This window comes from Taudactylus pleione, unplaced genomic scaffold (genome assembly GCF_031769625.1).
Source record: "Taudactylus pleione unplaced genomic scaffold, aTauple2 ptg000350l, whole genome shotgun sequence".
NCBI lineage: Eukaryota > Metazoa > Chordata > Amphibia > Anura > Myobatrachidae > Taudactylus > Taudactylus pleione.
In genome coordinates this window covers 243,817-264,063 of record NW_028284751.1, presented here as the reverse complement: position 1 = coordinate 264,063, position 20,247 = coordinate 243,817, and the positions used below count along the sequence as shown (strand labels likewise).

At 47.4% G+C, this 20,247-nt stretch overlaps 1 protein-coding gene across 1 annotated transcript in view; it reads right to left on the bottom strand.

Annotated features, from left to right (window-relative positions):
- The window catches only part of ABHD12B (abhydrolase domain containing 12B), a 42,656-nt gene that overhangs the window by 18,285 nt on the left and 4,124 nt on the right, over nt 1-20,247 (bottom strand). Inside the window, exon 2 of the mRNA XM_088444133.1 lies at nt 18,512-18,639. Within this exon, the coding sequence (XP_088300259.1) occupies nt 18,512-18,639 (128 nt within the window). The remainder of the gene's footprint in view (nt 1-18,511; nt 18,640-20,247) is intronic.

The following is a 20,247-nucleotide window of genomic DNA, read 5'->3' as shown; positions in this document are numbered from 1 at the left end:
ACATACTTAGGCTACTCTCCCGGAATGGTGCCTCATCTTCCTCCTACACTGCAGAAACACCAATGCTCAGGGGTTAGACATACTTAAGCTACTCTCCCGGAATGGTGCCTCATCTTCCTACACTGGAGAAACACTAATGCTCAGGGGTTAGACATACTTAGGCCTACTCTCCCGGAATTGTGCCTCATCTTCCTCCTACACTGCAGAAACACTAATGCTCAGGAGTTAGACATACTTAGGCCTACTCTCCCGGAATGGTGCCTCATCTTCTTCCTACACTGCAGAAACACTAATGCTGAGGGGTTAGACATACTGAGGCCTACTCTCCCGGAATGGTGCCTCATCTTCCTCCTACACTGCAGAAATACTAATGCTCTGGGGTTAGACATACTTAGGCCTACTCTCCCGGAATGGTGCCTCATCTTCTTCATACACTGCAGAAACACTATGCTCAGGAGTTAGACATACTGAGGCCTAGTCTCCCGGAATGGTGCCTCATCTTCCTGCACTGCAGAAATACTAATGCTCAGGGGTTAGACATACTTAGGCCTACTCTCCCGGAATGGTGCCTCATCTTCCTACACTGCAGAAACACTAATGCTCAGGGGTTAGACATACTTAGGCCTACTCTCCCGGGATGGTGCCTTATCTTCCTACACTGCAGAAACACTAATGCTCAGGGGTTAGACATACTTAGGCCTACTCTCCGGGAATTGTGCCACATCTTCCTCCTACACTGCAGAAACACTAATGCTCAGGGGTTAGACATACTTAGGCTACTCTCCCGGAATGGTGCCTCATCTTCCTCCTATACTGCAGAAACACCAATGCTCAGGGGTTAGACATACTTAAGCTACTCTCCCGGAATGGTGCCTCATCTTCCTACACTGGAGAAACACTAATGCTCAGGGGTTAGACATACTTAGGCCTACTCTCCCGGAATTGTGCCTCATCTTCCTCCTACACTGCAGAAACACTAATGCTCAGGAGTTAGACATACTTAGGCCTACTCTCCCGGAATGGTGCCTCATCTTCTTCCTACACTGCAGAAACACTAATGCTGAGGGGTTAGACACACTTAGGCCTACTCTCCCGGAATGGTGCCTCATCTTCCTCCTACACTGCAGAAATACTAATGCTCTGGGGTTAGACATACTTAGGCCTACTCTCCCGGAATGGTGCCTCATCTTCTTCATACACTGCAGAAACACTATGCTCAGGAGTTAGACATACTGAGGCCTAGTCTCCCGGAATGGTGCCTCATCTTCCTGCACTGCAGAAATACTAATGCTCAGGGGTTAGACATACTTAGGCCTACTCTCCCGGAATGGTGCCTCATCTTCCTACACTGCAGAAACACTAATGCTCAGGGGTTAGATATACTTAGGCCTACTCTCCCGGGATGGTGCCTCATCTTCCTACACTGCAGAAACACTAATGCTCAGGGGTTAGACATACTTAGGCCTACTCTCCGGGAATTGTGCCACATCTTCCTCCTACACTGCAGAAACACTAATGCTCAGGGGTTAGACATACTTAGGCCTACTCTCCCGGAATGGTGCCTCATCTTCCTCCTACACTGCAGAAACACCAATGCTCAGGGGTTAGACATACTTAGGCCTACTCTCCCGGAATTGTGCCTCAACTTCCTCCTACACTGCAGAAACACTAATGCTCAGGAGTTAGACATACTTAGGCCTACACTCCCGGAATTGTGCCACATCTTCCTCCTACACTGCAGAAATACTAATGCTCTGGGGTTAGACATACTTAGGCCTACTCTCCCGGAATGGTGCCTCATCTTCTTCATACACTGCAGAAACACTATGCTCAGGAGTTAGACATACTGAGGCCTAGTCTCCCGGAATGGTGCCTCATCTTCCTACACTGCAGAAATACTAATGCTCAGGGGTTAGACATACTTAGGCCTACTCTCCGGAAATTGTGCCACATCTTCCTCCTACACCGCAGAAACACTAATGCTCAGGGGTTAGACATACTTAGGCATACTCTCCCGGAATGGTACCTCATCTTCCTCCTACACTGCAGAAACACCAATGCTCAGGGGTTAGACATACTTAGGCTACTCTCCCGGAATGGTGCCTCATCTTCCTCCTACACTGCAGAAACACCAATGCTCAGGGGTTAGACATACTTAAGCTACTCTCCCGGAATGGTGCCTCATCTTCCTACACTGGAGAAACACTAATGCTCAGGGGTTAGACATACTTAGGCCTACTCTCCCGGAATTGTGCCTCATCTTCCTCCTACACTGCAGAAACACTAATGCTCAGGAGTTAGACATACTTAGGCCTACTCTCCCGGAATGGTGCCTCATCTTCTTCCTACACTGCAGAAACACTAATGCTGAGGGGTTAGACATACTGAGGCCTACTCTCCCGGAATGGTGCCTCATCTTCCTCCTACACTGCAGAAATACTAATGCTCTGGGGTTAGACATACTTAGGCCTACTCTCCCGGAATGGTGCCTCATCTTCTTCATACACTGCAGAAACACTATGCTCAGGAGTTAGACATACTGAGGCCTAGTCTCCCGGAATGGTGCCTCATCTTCCTGCACTGTAGAAATACTAATGCTCAGGGGTAAGACATACTTAGGCCTACTCTCCCGGAATGGTGCCTCATCTTCCTACACTGCAGAAACACTAATGCTCAGGGGTTAGACATACTTAGGCCTACTCTCCCGGGATGGTGCCTTATCTTCCTACACTGCAGAAACACTAATGCTCAGGGGTTAGACATACTTAGGCCTACTCTCCGGGAATTGTGCCACATCTTCCTCCTACACTGCAGAAACACTAATGCTCAGGGGTTAGACATACTTAGGCTACTCTCCCGGAATGGTGCCTCATCTTCCTCCTATACTGCAGAAACACCAATGCTCAGGGGTTAGACATACTTAAGCTACTCTCCCGGAATGGTGCCTCATCTTCCTACACTGGAGAAACACTAATGCTCAGGGGTTAGACATACTTAGGCCTACTCTCCCGGAATTGTGCCTCATCTTCCTCCTACACTGCAGAAACACTAATGCTCAGGAGTTAGACATACTTAGGCCTACTCTCCCGGAATGGTGCCTCAACTTCTTCCTACACTGCAGAAACACTAATGCTGAGGGGTTAGACACACTTAGGCCTACTCTCCCGGAATGGTGCCTCATCTTCCTCCTACACTGCAGAAATACTAATGCTCTGGGGTTAGACATATTTAGGCCTACTCTCCCGGAATGGTGCCTCATCTTCTTCATACACTGCAGAAACACTATGCTCAGGAGTTAGACATACTGAGGCCTAGTCTCCCGGAATGGTGCCTCATCTTCCTACACTACAGAAATACTAATGCTCAGGGGTTAGACATACTTAGGCCTACTCTCCCGGAATGGTGCCTCATCTTCCTACATGGCAGAAACACTAATGCTCAGGGGTTAGATATACTTAGGCCTACTCTCCCGGGATGGTGCCTCATCTTCCTACACTGCAGAAACACTAATGCTCAGGGGTTAGACATACTTAGGCCTACTCTCCGGGAATTGTGCCACATCTTCCTCCTACACTGCAGAAACACTAATGCTCAGGGGTTAGACATACTTAGGCCTACTCTCCCGGAATGGTGCCTCATCTTCCTCCTACACTGCAGAAACACCAATGCTCAGGGGTTAGACATACTTAAGCCTACTCTCCCGGAATGGTGCCTCATCTTCCTCCTGCACTGCAGAAACACTAAAGCTCAGGGGTTAGACATACTGAAGCCCACTCTCCCGGAATGGTGCCTCATCTTCCTCCTACACTGCAGAAACACCAATGCTCAAGGGTTAGACATACTTAGGCCTACTCTCCCGGAATGGTGCCTCATCTTCCTCCTACACTGCAGAAACACCAATGCTCAGGGGTTAGACATACTTAGGCCTACTCTCCCGGAATGGTGCCTCATCTTCCTCCTACACTGCAGAAACACCAATGCTCAGGGGTTAGACATACTTAGGCCTACTCTCCCGGAATGGTGCCTTATCTTCTTCCTACACTGCTGAAACACCAATGCTCAGGGGTTAGACATACTGAGGCCTACTCTCCCGGAATGGTGCCTCATTTTCCTACACTGCAGAATCACTAATGCTCAGGGGTTAGACATACTTAGGCTTACTCTCCCGGAATGGTGCCTCATCTTCTTCCTACACTGCAGAAACACTAATGCTCAGGGGTTAGACATACTGAGGCCTACTCTCCCGGAATGGTGCTACATCTTCTTCATACACTGCAGAAACACTATGCTCAGGAGTTAGACATACTGAGGCCTAGTCTCCCGGAATGGTGCCTCATCTTCCTACACTGCAGAAATACTAATGCTCAGGGGTTAGACATACTTAGGCCTACTCTCCCGGAATGGTGCCTCATCTTCCTACACTGCAGAAACACTAATGCTCAGGGGTTAGACATACTTAGGCCTACTCTCCCGGGATGGTGCCTTATCTTCCTACACTGCAGAAACACTAATGCTCAGGGGTTAGACATACTTAGGCCTACTCTCCGGGAATTGTGCTACATCTTCCTCCTACACTGCAGAAACACTAATGCTCAGGGGTTAGACATACTTAGGCTACTCTCCCGGAATGGTGCCTCATCTTCCTCCTACACTGCAGAAACACCAATGCTCAGGGGTTAGACATACTTAAGCTACTCTCCCGGAATGGTGCCTCATCTTCCTACACTGGAGAAACACTAATGCTCAGGGGTTAGACATACTTAGGCCTACTCTCCAGGAATTGTGCCTCATCTTCCTCCTACACTGCAGAAACACTAATGCTCAGGAGTTAGACATACTTAGGCCTACTCTCCCGGAATGGTGCCTCATCTTCTTCCTACACTGCAGAAACACTAATGCTGAGGGGTTAGACACACTTAGGCCTACTCTCCCGGAATGGTGCCTCATCTTCCTCCTACACTGCAGAAATACTAATGCTCTGGGGTTAGACATACTTAGGCCTACTCTCCCGGAATGGTGCCTCATCTTCTTCATACACTGCAGAAACACTATGCTCAGGAGTTAGACATACTGAGGCCTAGTCTCCCGGAATGGTGCCTCATCTTCCTACACTGCAGAAATACTAATGCTCAGGGGTTAGACATACTTAGGCCTACTCTCCCGGAATGGTGCCTCATCTTCCTACACTGCAGAAACACTAATGCTCAGGGGTTAGATATACTTAGGCCTACTCTCCCGGGATGGTGCCTCATCTTCCTACACTGCAGAAACACTAATGCTCAGGGGTTAGACATACTTAGGCCTACTCTCCGGGAATTGTGCCACATCTTCCTCCTACACTGCAGAAACACTAATGCTCAGGGGTTAGACATACTTAGGCCTACTCTCCCGGAATGGTGCCTCATCTTCCTCCTACACTGCAGAAACACCAATGCTCAGGGGTTAGACATACTTAAGCCTACTCTCCCGGAATGGTGCCTCATCTTCCTCCTGCACTGCAGAAACACTAAAGCTCAGGGCTTAGACATACTGAAGCCCACTCTCCCGGAATGGTGCCTCATCTTCCTCCTACACTGCAGAAACACCAATGCTCAGGGGTTAGACATACTTAGGCCTACTCTCCCGGAATGGTGCCTCATCTTCCTCCTACACTGCAGAAACACCAATGCTCAGGGGTTAGACATACTTAGGCCTACTCTCCCGGAATGGTGCCTCATCTTCCTCCTACACTGCATAAACACCAATGCTCAGGGGTTAGACATACTTAGGCCTACTCTCCCGGAATGGTGCCTCATCTTCTTCCTACACTGCTGAAACACCAATGCTCAGGGGTTAGACATACTGAGGCCTACTCTCCCGGAATGGTGCCTCATTTTCCTACACTGCAGAATCACTAATGCTCAGGGGTTAGACATACTTAGGCTTACTCTCCCGGAATGGTGCCTCATCTTCTTCCTACACTGCAGAAACACTAATGCTCAGGGGTTAGACATACTGAGGCCTACTCTCCCGGAATGGTGCTACATCTTCTTCCTCCACTGCAGAAACACTAATGCTCAGGGGTTAGACATACTTAGGCCTACTCTCCCAGAATGGTGCCTCATCTTCTTCCTACACTGCAGAAACACCAATGCTCAGGGGTTAGACATACTTAGGCTTACTCTCCCGGAATGGTGCCTCATCTTCTTCCTACACTGCAGAAACACTAATGCTCAGGGGTTAGACATACTGAGGCCTACTCTCCCGGAATGGTGCCTCATCTTCTCCCTACACTGCAGAAACACCAATGCTCAGGGGTTAGACATACTTAGGCCTACTCTTCCGGAATGGTGCCTCATCTTCCTCCTACACTAGAGAAACACCAATGCTCAGGGGTTAGACATACTTAGGCCTACCCTCCCGGATTGGTGCCTCATCTTCCTCCTACACTAGAGAAACACCAATGCTCAGGGGTTAGACATACTTAAGCTACTCTCCCGGAATGGTGCCTCATCTTCCTCCTACACTACAGAAACACTAATGCTCAGGGGTTAGACATACTTAGGCCTACTCTCCCGGAATGGTGCCTCATCTTCCTCCTACACTACAGAAACACCAATGCTCAGGGGTTAGACATACTTAAGCTACTCTCCCGGATTGGTGCCTCATCTTCCTACACTGGAGAAACACTAATGCTCAGGGGTTAGACATACTTAGGCCTACTCTCCCGGAATTGTGCCTCATCTTCCTCCTACACTGCAGAAACACTAATGCTCAGGAGTTAGACATACTTAGGCCTACTCTCCCGGAATGGTGCCTCATCTTCTTCCTACAATGCAGAAACACTAATGCTGAGGGGTTAGACATACTTAGGCCTACTCTCCCGGAATGGTGCCTCATCTTCCTCCTACACTGCAGAAATACTAATGCTCTGGGGTTAGACATACTTAGGCCTACTCTCCCGGAATGGTGCCTCATCTTCTTCATACACTGCAGAAACACTATGCTCAGGAGTTAGACATACTGAGGCCTAGTCTCCCGGAATGGTGCCTCATCTTCCTACACTGCAGAAATACTAATGCTCAGGGGTTAGACATACTTAGGCCTACTCTCCCGGAATGGTGCCTCATCTTCCTACACTGCTGAAACACTAATGCTCAGGGGTTAGACATACTTAGGCCTACTCTCCCGGGATGGTGCCTCATCTTCCTACACTGCAGAAACACTAATGCTCAGGGGTTAGACATACTTAGGCCTACTCTCCGGGAATTGTGCCACATCTTCCTCCTACACTGCAAAAACACTAATGCTCAGGGGTTAGACATACTTAGGCCTACTCTCCCGGAATGGTGCCTCATCTTCCTCCTACACTGCAGAAACACCAATGCTCAGGGGTTAGACATACTTAAGCTACTCTCCCGGAATGGTGCCTCATCTTCCTACACTGGAGAAACACTAATGCTCAGGGGTTAGACACACTTAGGCCTACTCTCCCGGAATTGTGCCTCATCTTCCTCCTACACTGCAGAAACACTAATGCTCAGGAGCTAGACATACTTAGGCCTACTCTCCCGGAATGGTGCCTCATCTTCTTCCTACACTGCAGAAACACTAATGCTGAGGGGTTAGACATACTTAGGCCTACTCTCCCGGAATGGTGCCTCATCTTCCTCCTGCACTGCAGAAACACTAATGCTCAGGGGTTAGACATACTGAAGCCCACTCTCCCGGAATGGTGCCTCATCTTCCTCCTACACTTCAGAAACACCAATGCTCAGGGGTTAGACATACTTAGGCCTACTCTCCCGGAATGGTGCCTCATCTTCCTCCTACACTGCAGAAACACCAATTCTCAGGGGTTAGACATACTTAGGCCTACTCTCCCGGAATGGTGTCTCATCTTCTTCCTACACTGCAGAAACACCAATGCTCAGGGGTTAGACATACTGAGGCCTACTCTCCCGGAATGGTGCCTCAATTTCCTACACTGCAGAAACACTAATGCTAAGGGGTTAGACATACTTAGGCTTACTCTCCCGGAATGGTGCCTCATCTTCTTCCTACACTGCAGAAACACTAATGCTCAGGGTTTAGACATACTGAGTCCTACTCTCCCGGAATGGTGCTAAATCTTCTTCCTCCACTGCAGAAACACTAATGCTCAGCGGTTAGACATACTTAGGCCTACTCTCCCAGAATGGTGCATCATCTTCTTCCTACACTGCAGAATCACCAATGCTCAGGGGTTAGACATACTTAGGCTTACTCTCCCGAAATGGTGCCTCATCTTCTTCCTACACTGCAGAAACACTAATGCTCAGGGGTTAGACATACTGAGGCCTACTCTCCCGGAATGGTGCCTCATCTTCTCCCTACACTGCAGAAACACCAATGCTCAGGGGTTAGACATACTTATGCCTACTCTCCCGGAATGGTGCCTCATCTTCCTCCTACACTAGAGAAACACCAATGCTCAGGGGTTAGACATACTTAGGCCTACCCTCCCGGATTGGTGCCTCATCTTCCTCCTACACTAGAGAAACACCAATGCTCAGGGGTTAGACATACTGAGGCTACTCTCCCGGAATGGTGCCTCATCTTCCTCCTACACTACAGAAACACTAAAGCTCAGGGGTTAGACATACTTAGGCCTACTCTCCTGGAATGGTGCCTCATCTTCCTCCTACACTACAGAAACACTAATGCTCAGGGGTTAGACATACTGAGGCCTACTCTCCCGGAATGGTGCCTCATCTTCCTCCTACACTACAGAATCACTAATTCTCAGGGGTTAGACATACTTAGGCCTACTCCCCCGGAATGGTGCCTCATCTTCCTACACTGGAGAAACACTAATGCTCAGGGGTTAGACATACTTAGGCCTACTCTCCCGGATTGGTGCCTCATCTTCCTCCTACACTACAGAAACACCAATGCTCAGGTGTTAGACATACTTAGGCTACTCTCCCGGAATGGTGCCTCATCTTCCTCCTACACTACAGAAACACTAATGGTTAGGGGTTAGACATACTTAGGCCTACTCTCCCGGAATGGTGCCTCATCTTCCTCCTACACTACAGAAACACCAATGCTCAGGGGTTAGACATACTGAGGCCTACTCTCCCGGAATGGTGCCTCATCCTCCTACACTAGAGAAACACTAATGCTCAGGGGTTAGACATACTTAGGCCTACTCTCCCGTAATGGTGCCTCATCTTCCTCCTACACTACAGAAACACCAATGCTCAGGGGTTAGACATACTGAGGCCTACTCTCCCGGAATGGTGCCTCATCTTCCTCCTACACTACAGAAACACTAATGCTCAGGGGTTAGACATACTTAGGCCTACTCTCCCGGAATGGTGCCTCATCTTCCTACACTGGAGAAACACTAATGCTCAGGGGTTAGACATACATAGGCTACTCTCCCGGAATGGTGCCTCATCTTCCTACACTGGAGAAACACTATTGTTCAGAGGTTAGACATACTGAGGCCTACTCTCCCGGAATGGTGCCTCATCTTCCTACACTGCAGAAATACCAATGCTCTGGGGTTAGACATACTGAGACCTTCTCTCCCGGAATGGTGCCTCATCTTCTTCCTACACTGGAGAAACACTAATGCTCAGGGGTTAGATATATTTAGGCCTACTCTCCCGGAATTGTGCCTCATCTTCCTCCTACACTGCAGAAACACTAATGCTCAGGAGTTAGACATACTTAGGCCTACTCTCCCGGAATGGTGCCTCATCTTCTTCTTACACTGCAGAAACACCAATGCTCAGGGGTTAGACATACTTAGGCCTACTCTCCCGGAATGTTGCCTCATCTTCTTCCTATACTGCAGAAACACCAATGCTCAGAGGTTAGACATACTGAGGCCTACTCTCCCGGAATTGTGCCTCATCTTCCTCCTACACTGCAGAAACACTAATGCTCAGGAGTTAGACATACTTAGGCTACTCTCCCGGAATGGTGCCTCATCTTCTTCCTACACTGCAGAAACACTAATGCTCAGGGGTTAGACATACTGAGGCTTACTCTCCCGGAATGGTGCCTCATCTTCTTCCTACAGTGCAGAAACACTAATGCTCAGGGGTTAGACATACTTAGGCCTACTCTCCCGGAATGGTGCCTCATCTTCTTCCTACACTGCAGAAACACTAATGCTCAGGGGTTAGACATACTTAGGCCTACTCTCTGGGAATTGTGCCACATCTTCCTCCTACACTGCAGAAACACTAATGCTCAGGGGTTAGACATACTTAGGCCTACTATCCCGGAATGTTGCCTCATCTTCCTCCTACACTGGAGAAACACTAATACTCAGGAGTTAGACATACTTAGGCCTACTCTCCCGGAATTGTGCCACATCTTCGTCCAACACTGCAGAAATACTAATGCTCAGGGGTTAGACATACTTAGGCCTACTCTCCCGGAATGTTGCCTCATCTTCCTCCTACACTGGAGAAACACTAATGCTCAGTAGTTAGACATACTTAGGCCTACTCTCCCGGAATTGTGCCACATCTTCCTCCTACACTGCAGAAACACTAATGCTCAGGGGTTAGACATACTTAGGCCTACTCTCTGGGAATTGTGCCACATCTTCCTCCTACACTGCAGAAACACTAATGCTCAGGGGTTAGACATACTGAGGCCTACTCTCCCGGAATGTTGCCTCATCTTCCTCCTACACTGGAGAAACACTAATGCTAAGGGGTTAGACATACTTAGGCTACTCTCCCGCAATTGTGCCACATCTTCCTCCTACACTGCAGAAATACTAATGCTCAGGGGTTAGACATACTTAGGCTACTCTCCCGGAATGGTGACTCATCTTCCTACACTGCAGAAACACTAAAGCCCAGGGGTTAGACATACTTAGGCCTACTCTCCCGGAATTGTGCCTCATCTTCCTCCTACACTGCAGAAACACTAATGCTCAGGAGTTAGACATACTTAGGCCTACTCTCCCGGAATGGTGCCTCATCTTCTTCCTACACTGCAGAAACACTAATGCTGAGGGGTTAGACACACTTAGGCCTACTCTCCCGGAATGGTGCCTCATCTTCCTCCTACACTGCAGAAATACTAATGCTCTGGGGTTAGACATACTTAGGCCTACTCTCCCGGAATGGTGCCTCATCTTCTTCATACACTGCAGAAACAATATGCTCAGGAGTTAGACATACTGAGGCCTAGTCTCCCGGAATGGTGCCTCATCTTCCTACACTGCAGAAATACTAATGCTCAGGGGTTAGACATACTTAGGCCTACTCTCCCGGAATGGTGCCTCATCTTCCTACACTGCAGAAACACTAATGCTCAGGGGTTAGATATACTTAGGCCTACTCTCCCGGGATGGTGCCTCATCTTCCTACACTGCAGAAACACTAATGCTCAGGGGTTAGACATACTTAGGCCTACTCTCCGGGAATTGTGCCACATCTTCCTCCTACACTGCAGAAACACTAATGCTCAGGGGTTAGACATACTTAGGCCTACTCTCCCGGAATGGTGCCTCATCTTCCTCCTACACTGCAGAAACACCAATGCTCAGGGGTTAGACATACTTAAGCCTACTCTCCCGGAATGGTGCCTCATCTTCCTCCTGCACTGCAGAAACACTAAAGCTCAGGGCTTAGACATACTGAAGCCCACTCTCCCGGAATGGTGCCTCATCTTCCTCCTACACTGCAGAAACACCAATGCTCAGGGGTTAGACATACTTAGGCCTACTCTCCCGGAATGGTGCCTCATCTTCCTCCTACACTGCAGAAACACCAATGCTCAGGGGTTAGACATACTTAGGCCTACTCTCCCGGAATGGTGCCTCATCTTCCTCCTACACTGCATAAACACCAATGCTCAGGGGTTAGACATACTTAGGCCTACTCTCCCGGAATGGTGCCTCATCTTCTTCCTACACTGCTGAAACACCAATGCTCAGGGGTTAGACATACTGAGGCCTACTCTCCCGGAATGGTGCCTCATTTTCCTACACTGCAGAATCACTAATGCTCAGGGGTTAGACATACTTAGGCTTACTCTCCCGGAATGGTGCCTCATCTTCTTCCTACACTGCAGAAACACTAATGCTCAGGGGTTAGACATACTGAGGCCTACTCTCCCGGAATGGTGCTACATCTTCTTCCTCCACTGCAGAAACACTAATGCTCAGGGGTTAGACATACTTAGGCCTACTCTCCCAGAATGGTGCCTCATCTTCTTCCTACACTGCAGAAACACCAATGCTCAGGGGTTAGACATACTTAGGCTTACTCTCCCGGAATGGTGCCTCATCTTCTTCCTACACTGCAGAAACACTAATGCTCAGGGGTTAGACATACTGAGGCCTACTCTCCCGGAATGGTGCCTCATCTTCTCCCTACACTGCAGAAACACCAATGCTCAGGGGTTAGACATACTTAGGCCTACTCTTCCGGAATGGTGCCTCATCTTCCTCCTACACTACAGAAACACCAATGCTCAGGGGTTAGACATACTTAGGCCTACTCTCCCGGAATGGTGCCTCATCTTCCTCCTACACTACAGAAACACCAATGCTCAGGGGTTAGACATACTTAAGCTACTCTCCCGGATTGGTGCCTCATCTTCCTACACTGGAGAAACACTAATGCTCAGGGGTTAGACATACTTAGGCCTACTCTCCGGAATTGTGCCTCATCTTCCTCCTACACTGCAGAAACACTAATGCTCAGGAGTTAGACATACTTAGGCCTACTCTCCCGGAATGGTGCCTCATCTTCTTCCTACACTGCAGAAACACTAATGCTGAGGGGTTAGACATACTTAGGCCTACTCTCCCGGAATGGTGCCTCATCTTCCTCCTACACTGCAGAAATACTAATGCTCTGGGGTTAGACATACTTAGGCCTACTCTCCCGGAATGGTGCCTCATCTTCTTCATACACTGCAGAAACACTATGCTCAGGAGTTAGACATACTGAGGCCTAGTCTCCCGGAATGGTGCCTCATCTTCCTACACTGCAGAAATACTAATGCTCAGGGGTTAGACATACTTAGGCCTACTCTCCCGGAATGGTGCCTCATCTTCCTACACTGCTGAAACACTAATGCTCAGGGGTTAGACATACTTAGGCCTACTCTCCCGGGATGGTGCCTCATCTTCCTACACTGCAGAAACACTAATGCTCAGGGGTTAGACATACTTAGGCCTACTCTCCGGGAATTGTGCCACATCTTCCTCCTACACTGCAAAAACACTAATGCTCAGGGGTTAGACATACTTAGGCCTACTCTCCCGGAATGGTGCCTCATCTTCCTCCTACACTGCAGAAACACCAATGCTCAGGGGTTAGACATACTTAAGCTACTCTCCCGGAATGGTGCCTCATCTTCCTACACTGGAGAAACACTAATGCTCAGGGGTTAGACATACTTAGGCTACTCAGCCGGAATGGTGCCTCATCTTCCTCCTACACTGCAGAAGCACCAATGCTCAGGGGTTAGACATACTTAAGCTACTCTCCCGGAATGGTGCCTAATCTTCCTACACTGGAGAAACACTAATGCTCAGGGGTTAGACACACTTAGGCCTACTCTCCCGGAATGGTGCCTCATCTTCTTCCTACACTGCAGAAACACTAATGCTGAGGGGTTAGACATACTTAGGCCTACTCTCCCGGAATGGTGCCTCATCTTCCTCCTGCACTGCAGAAACACTAATGCTCAGGGGTTAGACATACTGAAGCCCACTCTCCCGGAATGGTGCCTCATCTTCCTCCTACACTGCAGAAACACCAATGCTCAGGGGTTAGACATACTTAGGCCTACTCTCCCGGAATGGTGCCTCATCTTCCTCCTACACTGCAGAAACACCAATGCTCAGGGGTTAGACATACTTAGGCCTACTCTCCCGGAATGGTGCCTCATCTTCTTCCTACACTGCAGAAACACCAATGCTCAGGGGTTAGACATACTGAGGCCTACTCTCCCGGAATGGTGCCTCAATTTCCTACACTGCAGAAACACTAATGCTAAGGGGTTAGACATACTTAGGCTTACTCTCCCGGAATGGTGCCTCATCTTCTTCCTACACTGCAGAAACACTAATGCTCAGGGTTTAGACATACTGAGTCCTACTCTCCCGGAATGGTGCCTCATCTTCTTCCTACACTGCAGAAACACCAATGCTCAGGGGTTAGACATACTGAGGCCTACTCTCCCGGAATGGTGCCTCAATTTCCTACACTGCAGAAACACTAATGCTAAGGGGTTAGACATACTTAGGCTTACTCTCCCGGAATGGTGCCTCATCTTCTTCCTACACTGCAGAAACACTAATGCTCAGGGTTTAGACATACTGAGTCCTACTCTCCCGGAATGGTGCTAAATCTTCTTCCTCCACTGCAGAAACACTAATGCTCAGGGGTTAGACATACTTAGGCCTACTCTCCCAGAATGGTGCATCATCTTCTTCCTACACTGCAGAATCACCAATGCTCAGAGGTTAGACATACTGAGGCCTACTCTCCCGGAATGTTGCCTCATCTTCTTCCTATACTGCAGAAACACCAATGCTCAGAGGTTAGACATACTGAGGCCTACTCTCCCGGAATTGTGCCTCATCTTCCTCCTACACTGCAGAAACACTAATGCTCAGGAGTTAGACATACTTAGGCTACTCTCCCGGAATGGTGCCTCATCTTCTTCCTACACTGCAGAAACACTAATGCTCAGGGGTTAGACATACTGAGGCTTACTCTCCCGGAATGGTGCCTCATCTTCTTCCTACAGTGCAGAAACACTAATGCTCAGGGGTTAGACATACTTAGGCCTACTCTCCCGGAATGGTGCCTCATCTTCTTCCTACACTGCAGAAACACTAATGCTCAGGGGTTAGACATACTTAGGCCTACTCTCTGGGAATTGTGCCACATCTTCCTCCTACACTGGAGAAACACTAATGCTCAGGGGTTAGACATACTTAGGCCTACTATCCCGGAATGTTGCCTCATCTTCCTCCTACACTGGAGAAACACTAATGCTCAGGAGTTAGACATACTTAGGCCTACTCTCCCGGAATTGTGCCACATCTTCGTCCAACACTGCAGAAATACTAATGCTCAGGGGTTAGACATACTTAGGCCTACTCTCCCGGAATGTTGCCTCATCTTCCTCCTACACTGGAGAAACACTAATGCTCAGGAGTTAGACATACTTAGGCCTACTCTCCCGGAATTGTGCCACATCTTCCTCCTACACTGCAGAAACACTAATGCTCAGGGGTTAGACATACTTAGGCCTACTCTCTGGGAATTGTGCCACATCTTCCTCCTACACTGCAGAAACACTAATGCTCAGGGGTTAGACATACTGAGGCCTACTCTCCCGGAATGTTGCCTCATCTTCCTCCTACACTGGAGAAACACTAATGCTCAGGGGTTAGACATACTTAGGCTACTCTCCCGCAATTGTGCCACATCTTCCTCCTACACTGCAGAAATACTAATGCTCAGGGGTTAGACATACTTAGGCTACTCTCCCGGAATGGTGACTCATCTTCCTACACTGCAGAAACACTAATGCTCAGGGGTTAGACATACTTAGGCCTACTCTCCCGGAATTGTGCCTCATCTTTCTCCTACACTGCAGAAACACTAATGCTCAGGAGTTAGACATACTTAGGCTACTCTCCCGGAATGGTGACTCATCTTCCTACACTGCAGAAACACTAAAGCTCAGGGGTTAGACATACTTAGGCCTACTCTCCCGGAATTGTGCCTCATCTTCCTCTTACACTGCAGAAACACTAATGCTCAGGAGTTAGACATACTTAGGCCTACTCTCCCGGAATTGTGCCACATCTTCCTCCTACACTGCAGAAATACTAATGCTCTGGGGTTAGACATACTTAGGCCTACTCTCCCGGAATGGTGCCTCATCTTCTTCCTACACTGCAGAAACACTAATGCTGAGTAGTTAGACATACTGAGGCCTACTCTCCCGGAATGGTGCCTCATCTTCCTACACTGCAGAAATACTAATGCTCAGGGTTTAGACATACTTAGGCCTACTCTCCCGGAATGGTGCCTCATCTTCCTACACTGCAGAAACACTAATGCTCAGGGGTTAGACATACTTAGGCCTACTCTCCCGGGATGGTGCCTCATCTTCCTACACTGCAGAAACACTAATGCTCAGGGGTTAGACATACTTAGGCCTACTCTCCGGGAATTGTGCCACATCTTCCTCGTACACTGCAGAAACACTAATGCTCAGGGGTTAGACATACTTAGGCCTACTCTCCCGGAATGGTGCCTCATCTTCCTCCTACACTGCAGAAACACCAATGTTCAGGGGTTAGACATACTTAGGCTACTCTCCCGGAATGGTGCCTCATCTTCCTCCTACACTGCAGAAACACCAATGCTCAGTGGTTAGACATACTTAGGCTACTCTCCCGGAATGGTGCCTCATCTTCCTACACTGGACAAACACTAATGCTCAGAGGTTAGACATACTTAGGCCTACTCTCCCGGAATTGTGCCTCATCTTCCTCCTACACTGCAGAAACACTCATGCTGAGGGGTTAGACATACTTAGGCTACTCTCCCGGAATGGTGCCTCATCTTCCTCCTGCACTGCAGAAACACTAATGCTCAGGGGTTAGACATACTGAAGCCCACTCTCCCGGAATGGTGCCTCATCTTCCTCCTACACTGCAGAAACACCAATGCTCAGGGGTTAGACATACTTAGGCCTACTCTCCCGGAATGGTGCCTCATCTTCCTCCTACACTGCAGAAACACCAATGCTCAGGGGCTAGACATACTTAGGCCTACTCTCCCGGAATGGTGCTTCATCTTCCTCCTACACTGCAGAAACACCAATGCTCAGGGGTTAGACAAACTTAGGCCTACTCTCCCGGAATGGTGCCTCATCTTCTTCCTACACTGCAGAAACACCAATGCTCAGGGGTTAGACATACTGAGGCCTACTCTCCCGGAATGGTGCCTCATTTTCCTACACTGCAGAAACACTAATGCTCAGGGGTTAGACATACTTAGGCTTACTCTCCCGGAATGGTGCCTCATCTTCTTCCTACACTGCAGAAACACTAATGCTCAGGGGTTAGACATACTGAGGCCTACTCTCCCGGAATGGTGCCTCATCTTCTTCCTCCACTGCAGAAACACTAATGCTCAGGGGTTAGACATACTTAGGCCTACTCTCCCAGAATGGTGCCTCATCTTCTTCCTACACTGCAGAAACACCAATGCTCAGGGGTTAGACATACTTAGGCTTACTCTCCTGGAATGGTGCCTCATCTTCTTCCTACACTGCAGAAACACTAATGCTCAGGGGTTAGACATACTGAGGCCTACTCTCCCGGAATGGTGCCTCATCTTCTTCCTACACTGCAGAAACACCAATGCTCAGGGGTTAGACATACTTAGGCCTACTCTCCCGGAATGGTGCCTCATCTTACTCCTACACTGCAGAAACACTAATGTTCAGGAGTTAGACATAGTTAGGCCTACTGACCCGGAATGGTGCCTCATCTTCTTCCTACACTGCAGAAACACTAATGCTCAGGAGTTAGACATACTTAGGCCTACTGACCCGGAATGGTGCCTTATCTTCCTACACTGCAGAAACACTAATGCTCAGGAGTTAGACATACTTAGGCTACTCTCCCGGAATGGTGCCTCATCTTACTCCTACACTGCAGAAACACTAATGCTCAGGAGTTAGACATACTGAGGCCTACTCTCCCGGAATGGTGCCTCATCTTCCTACACTGCAGAAATACCAATGCTCAGGGGTTAGACATACTTAGGCCTACTGACCCGGAATGGTGCCTCATCTTCCTACACTGCAGAAACACTAATGCTCAGGAGTTAGACATACTTAGGCCTACTGACCCTAAATGGTGCCTCATCTTCCTACACTGCAGAAACACTAATGCTCAGGAGTTAGACATACTTAGGCTACTCTCCCGGAATGATGCCTCATCTTACTCCTACACTGCAGAAACACTAATGCTCAGGAGTTAGACATACTTAGGCCTAGTGACCCGGAATGGTGCCTCATCTACTTCCTACACTGCAGAAACACTCAGGTTCCCCTCTTTGAATTTTGGACTGTGCTGCAGCCCCACCTCTGGTGCTGAAACTGGTTACCGATATTTACACTCATCTGCGATATCAGACGCAGGTAAGAAGGCAGAAGTGGGCGTCCCTATGCTCAGGTAAGCTTTGAAACCATTACTTTCTTAGCTGCGTTCCGTGCGAAATCTCAGCTGCGATCGAATTAGCGTCATTCTCTGAATCAGGCCCCAAATGCTGATGACCTGTCCCTCACTTTGCGAGTTTTTCTTATGTACGAGTTCAGTCGCTGCAATCGCAAACAATCACTTGTTCTGCGAAAAATATCGGCTTTGCGTAAATCTCCGAATGAAGTGCTGTGTCAGTACATAAACGACAGTACATAGAATTATATTACAGTAAGGTGCTCAGGTTATACATTATGTGGTACTTACCCATATTTAAATAAATGACCTTGCTGAGAAGGGCAGGGAATATCCTGATAATGAATGGCACACTTATGTATATGATGGCAAGAATCAGCGCACACATTTTCAGGTATACAACCCAACTTGGCAAAGGTCTGAAATATAATATATATATAGATATATATATATATAATCATTATTTATATAGCCCCATCATATTCCTCAGCACAGCCCCATCATGTCCTCACACAACCCATCTGCTCTGTGGATTAATATGGAGGTTACATCCGTTATACTGGACTAATGTTACTGGTTATAGTCATGTCTCGCAAAGTACTAAGGTTTATTTCATAGAGCAGTGCAGGTAGAACATGGGCTGGTAATTCACAGCAACCAATCACATATTTGTTTTCATTGTCTTTTCAAGCCTGCTAAAAGCTCCTGTGGGATTGGTTGCCATGGGTTTCAGTGCAGCATTACTCTTTGCACCAAATTAACCATCAACATTATGCTCACTGGTGTCTTTTAGATATGGTCGTCGACTAATCAGGATGACCTATTAAGTGAAAGTATTGGAGAGAGTAAATAAAAATGGCAGGAGTTGTCTGGGCTTCAGATAGATTGTCTCACAATGTAAGAGAACCTGCTCACACATGACTGTGACGATATAGACGATATAGAAGCTGATCTATGTTGCACTCATTTTATAATGTATGTATGTATATTATACTTGTAACTTGCCTACTCCATACTAGCCTACATTCAGCTAATTGGTAAAGTGGGCGGTCCAGGCGGCCATTTACACGACTTCCGGAGGGCGCAACCGGAAAGTTGTCAAGTATGTTATTGTTCTAATTCTTATAATCATACCACCTTTAGCGCGGACCTCCCCCACTATATGGCAAGTATGATGTATGTATGTATGTAATGTATGTATGATGTATGTAATGTATGTATGTATGATGTATGTATGTATGTATCATGTATGTAATATGTATGTATATAATGTATGTATGTATGTATGATGTATGATGTATGTATGTAATGTATGGATGTATGTATGTATATATGTATGTATGTATGATGTATGTATGTAATGTATGTATTATGTATGTTTGTATGATGTATGTATGTATGTATGTATGATGTATGTATGTAATGTATGTATGATGTATGTAATGGATGTATGTATATATGTATGATGTATGTAATTTATGTATGATGTTTGTATGTATGATGTATGTATGTATGTATGTAATGTATGGATATATGATGTATGTATGTATGTATATATGTATGTATGATGTATGTATGTAATGTATGTATTATGTATGTATGTATGATGTATGTAATGTATGTGTAATGTATGTATGTATGATGTATGTATGATGTATGTATGTATGTATGATGTATGTAATGTATGTATGATGTATGTATGTATGATGTATGTAATGTATGTATGATGTATGTATGTATGTATGATGTATGTATGTATGTATGATGTATGTATGTATGATGTATGTATGATGTATGTATGATGTATGTATGATGTATGTATGTATGTATGATGTATGTATGCATGCATTAGGGGCCTATTTAGTATTTATCAAGCCACAAAGAGCAATTATACTTTTTTGTGGCCTCCACTGCGCCAGTGATAAATAGTCCCCTTAGCCTTATGCTTTATTTCTTCAATTACTTATTTAGAATCAGAATATTTGGTTGCTCTTTATATTTGTGAACAAACAGTAATAAAACAATAC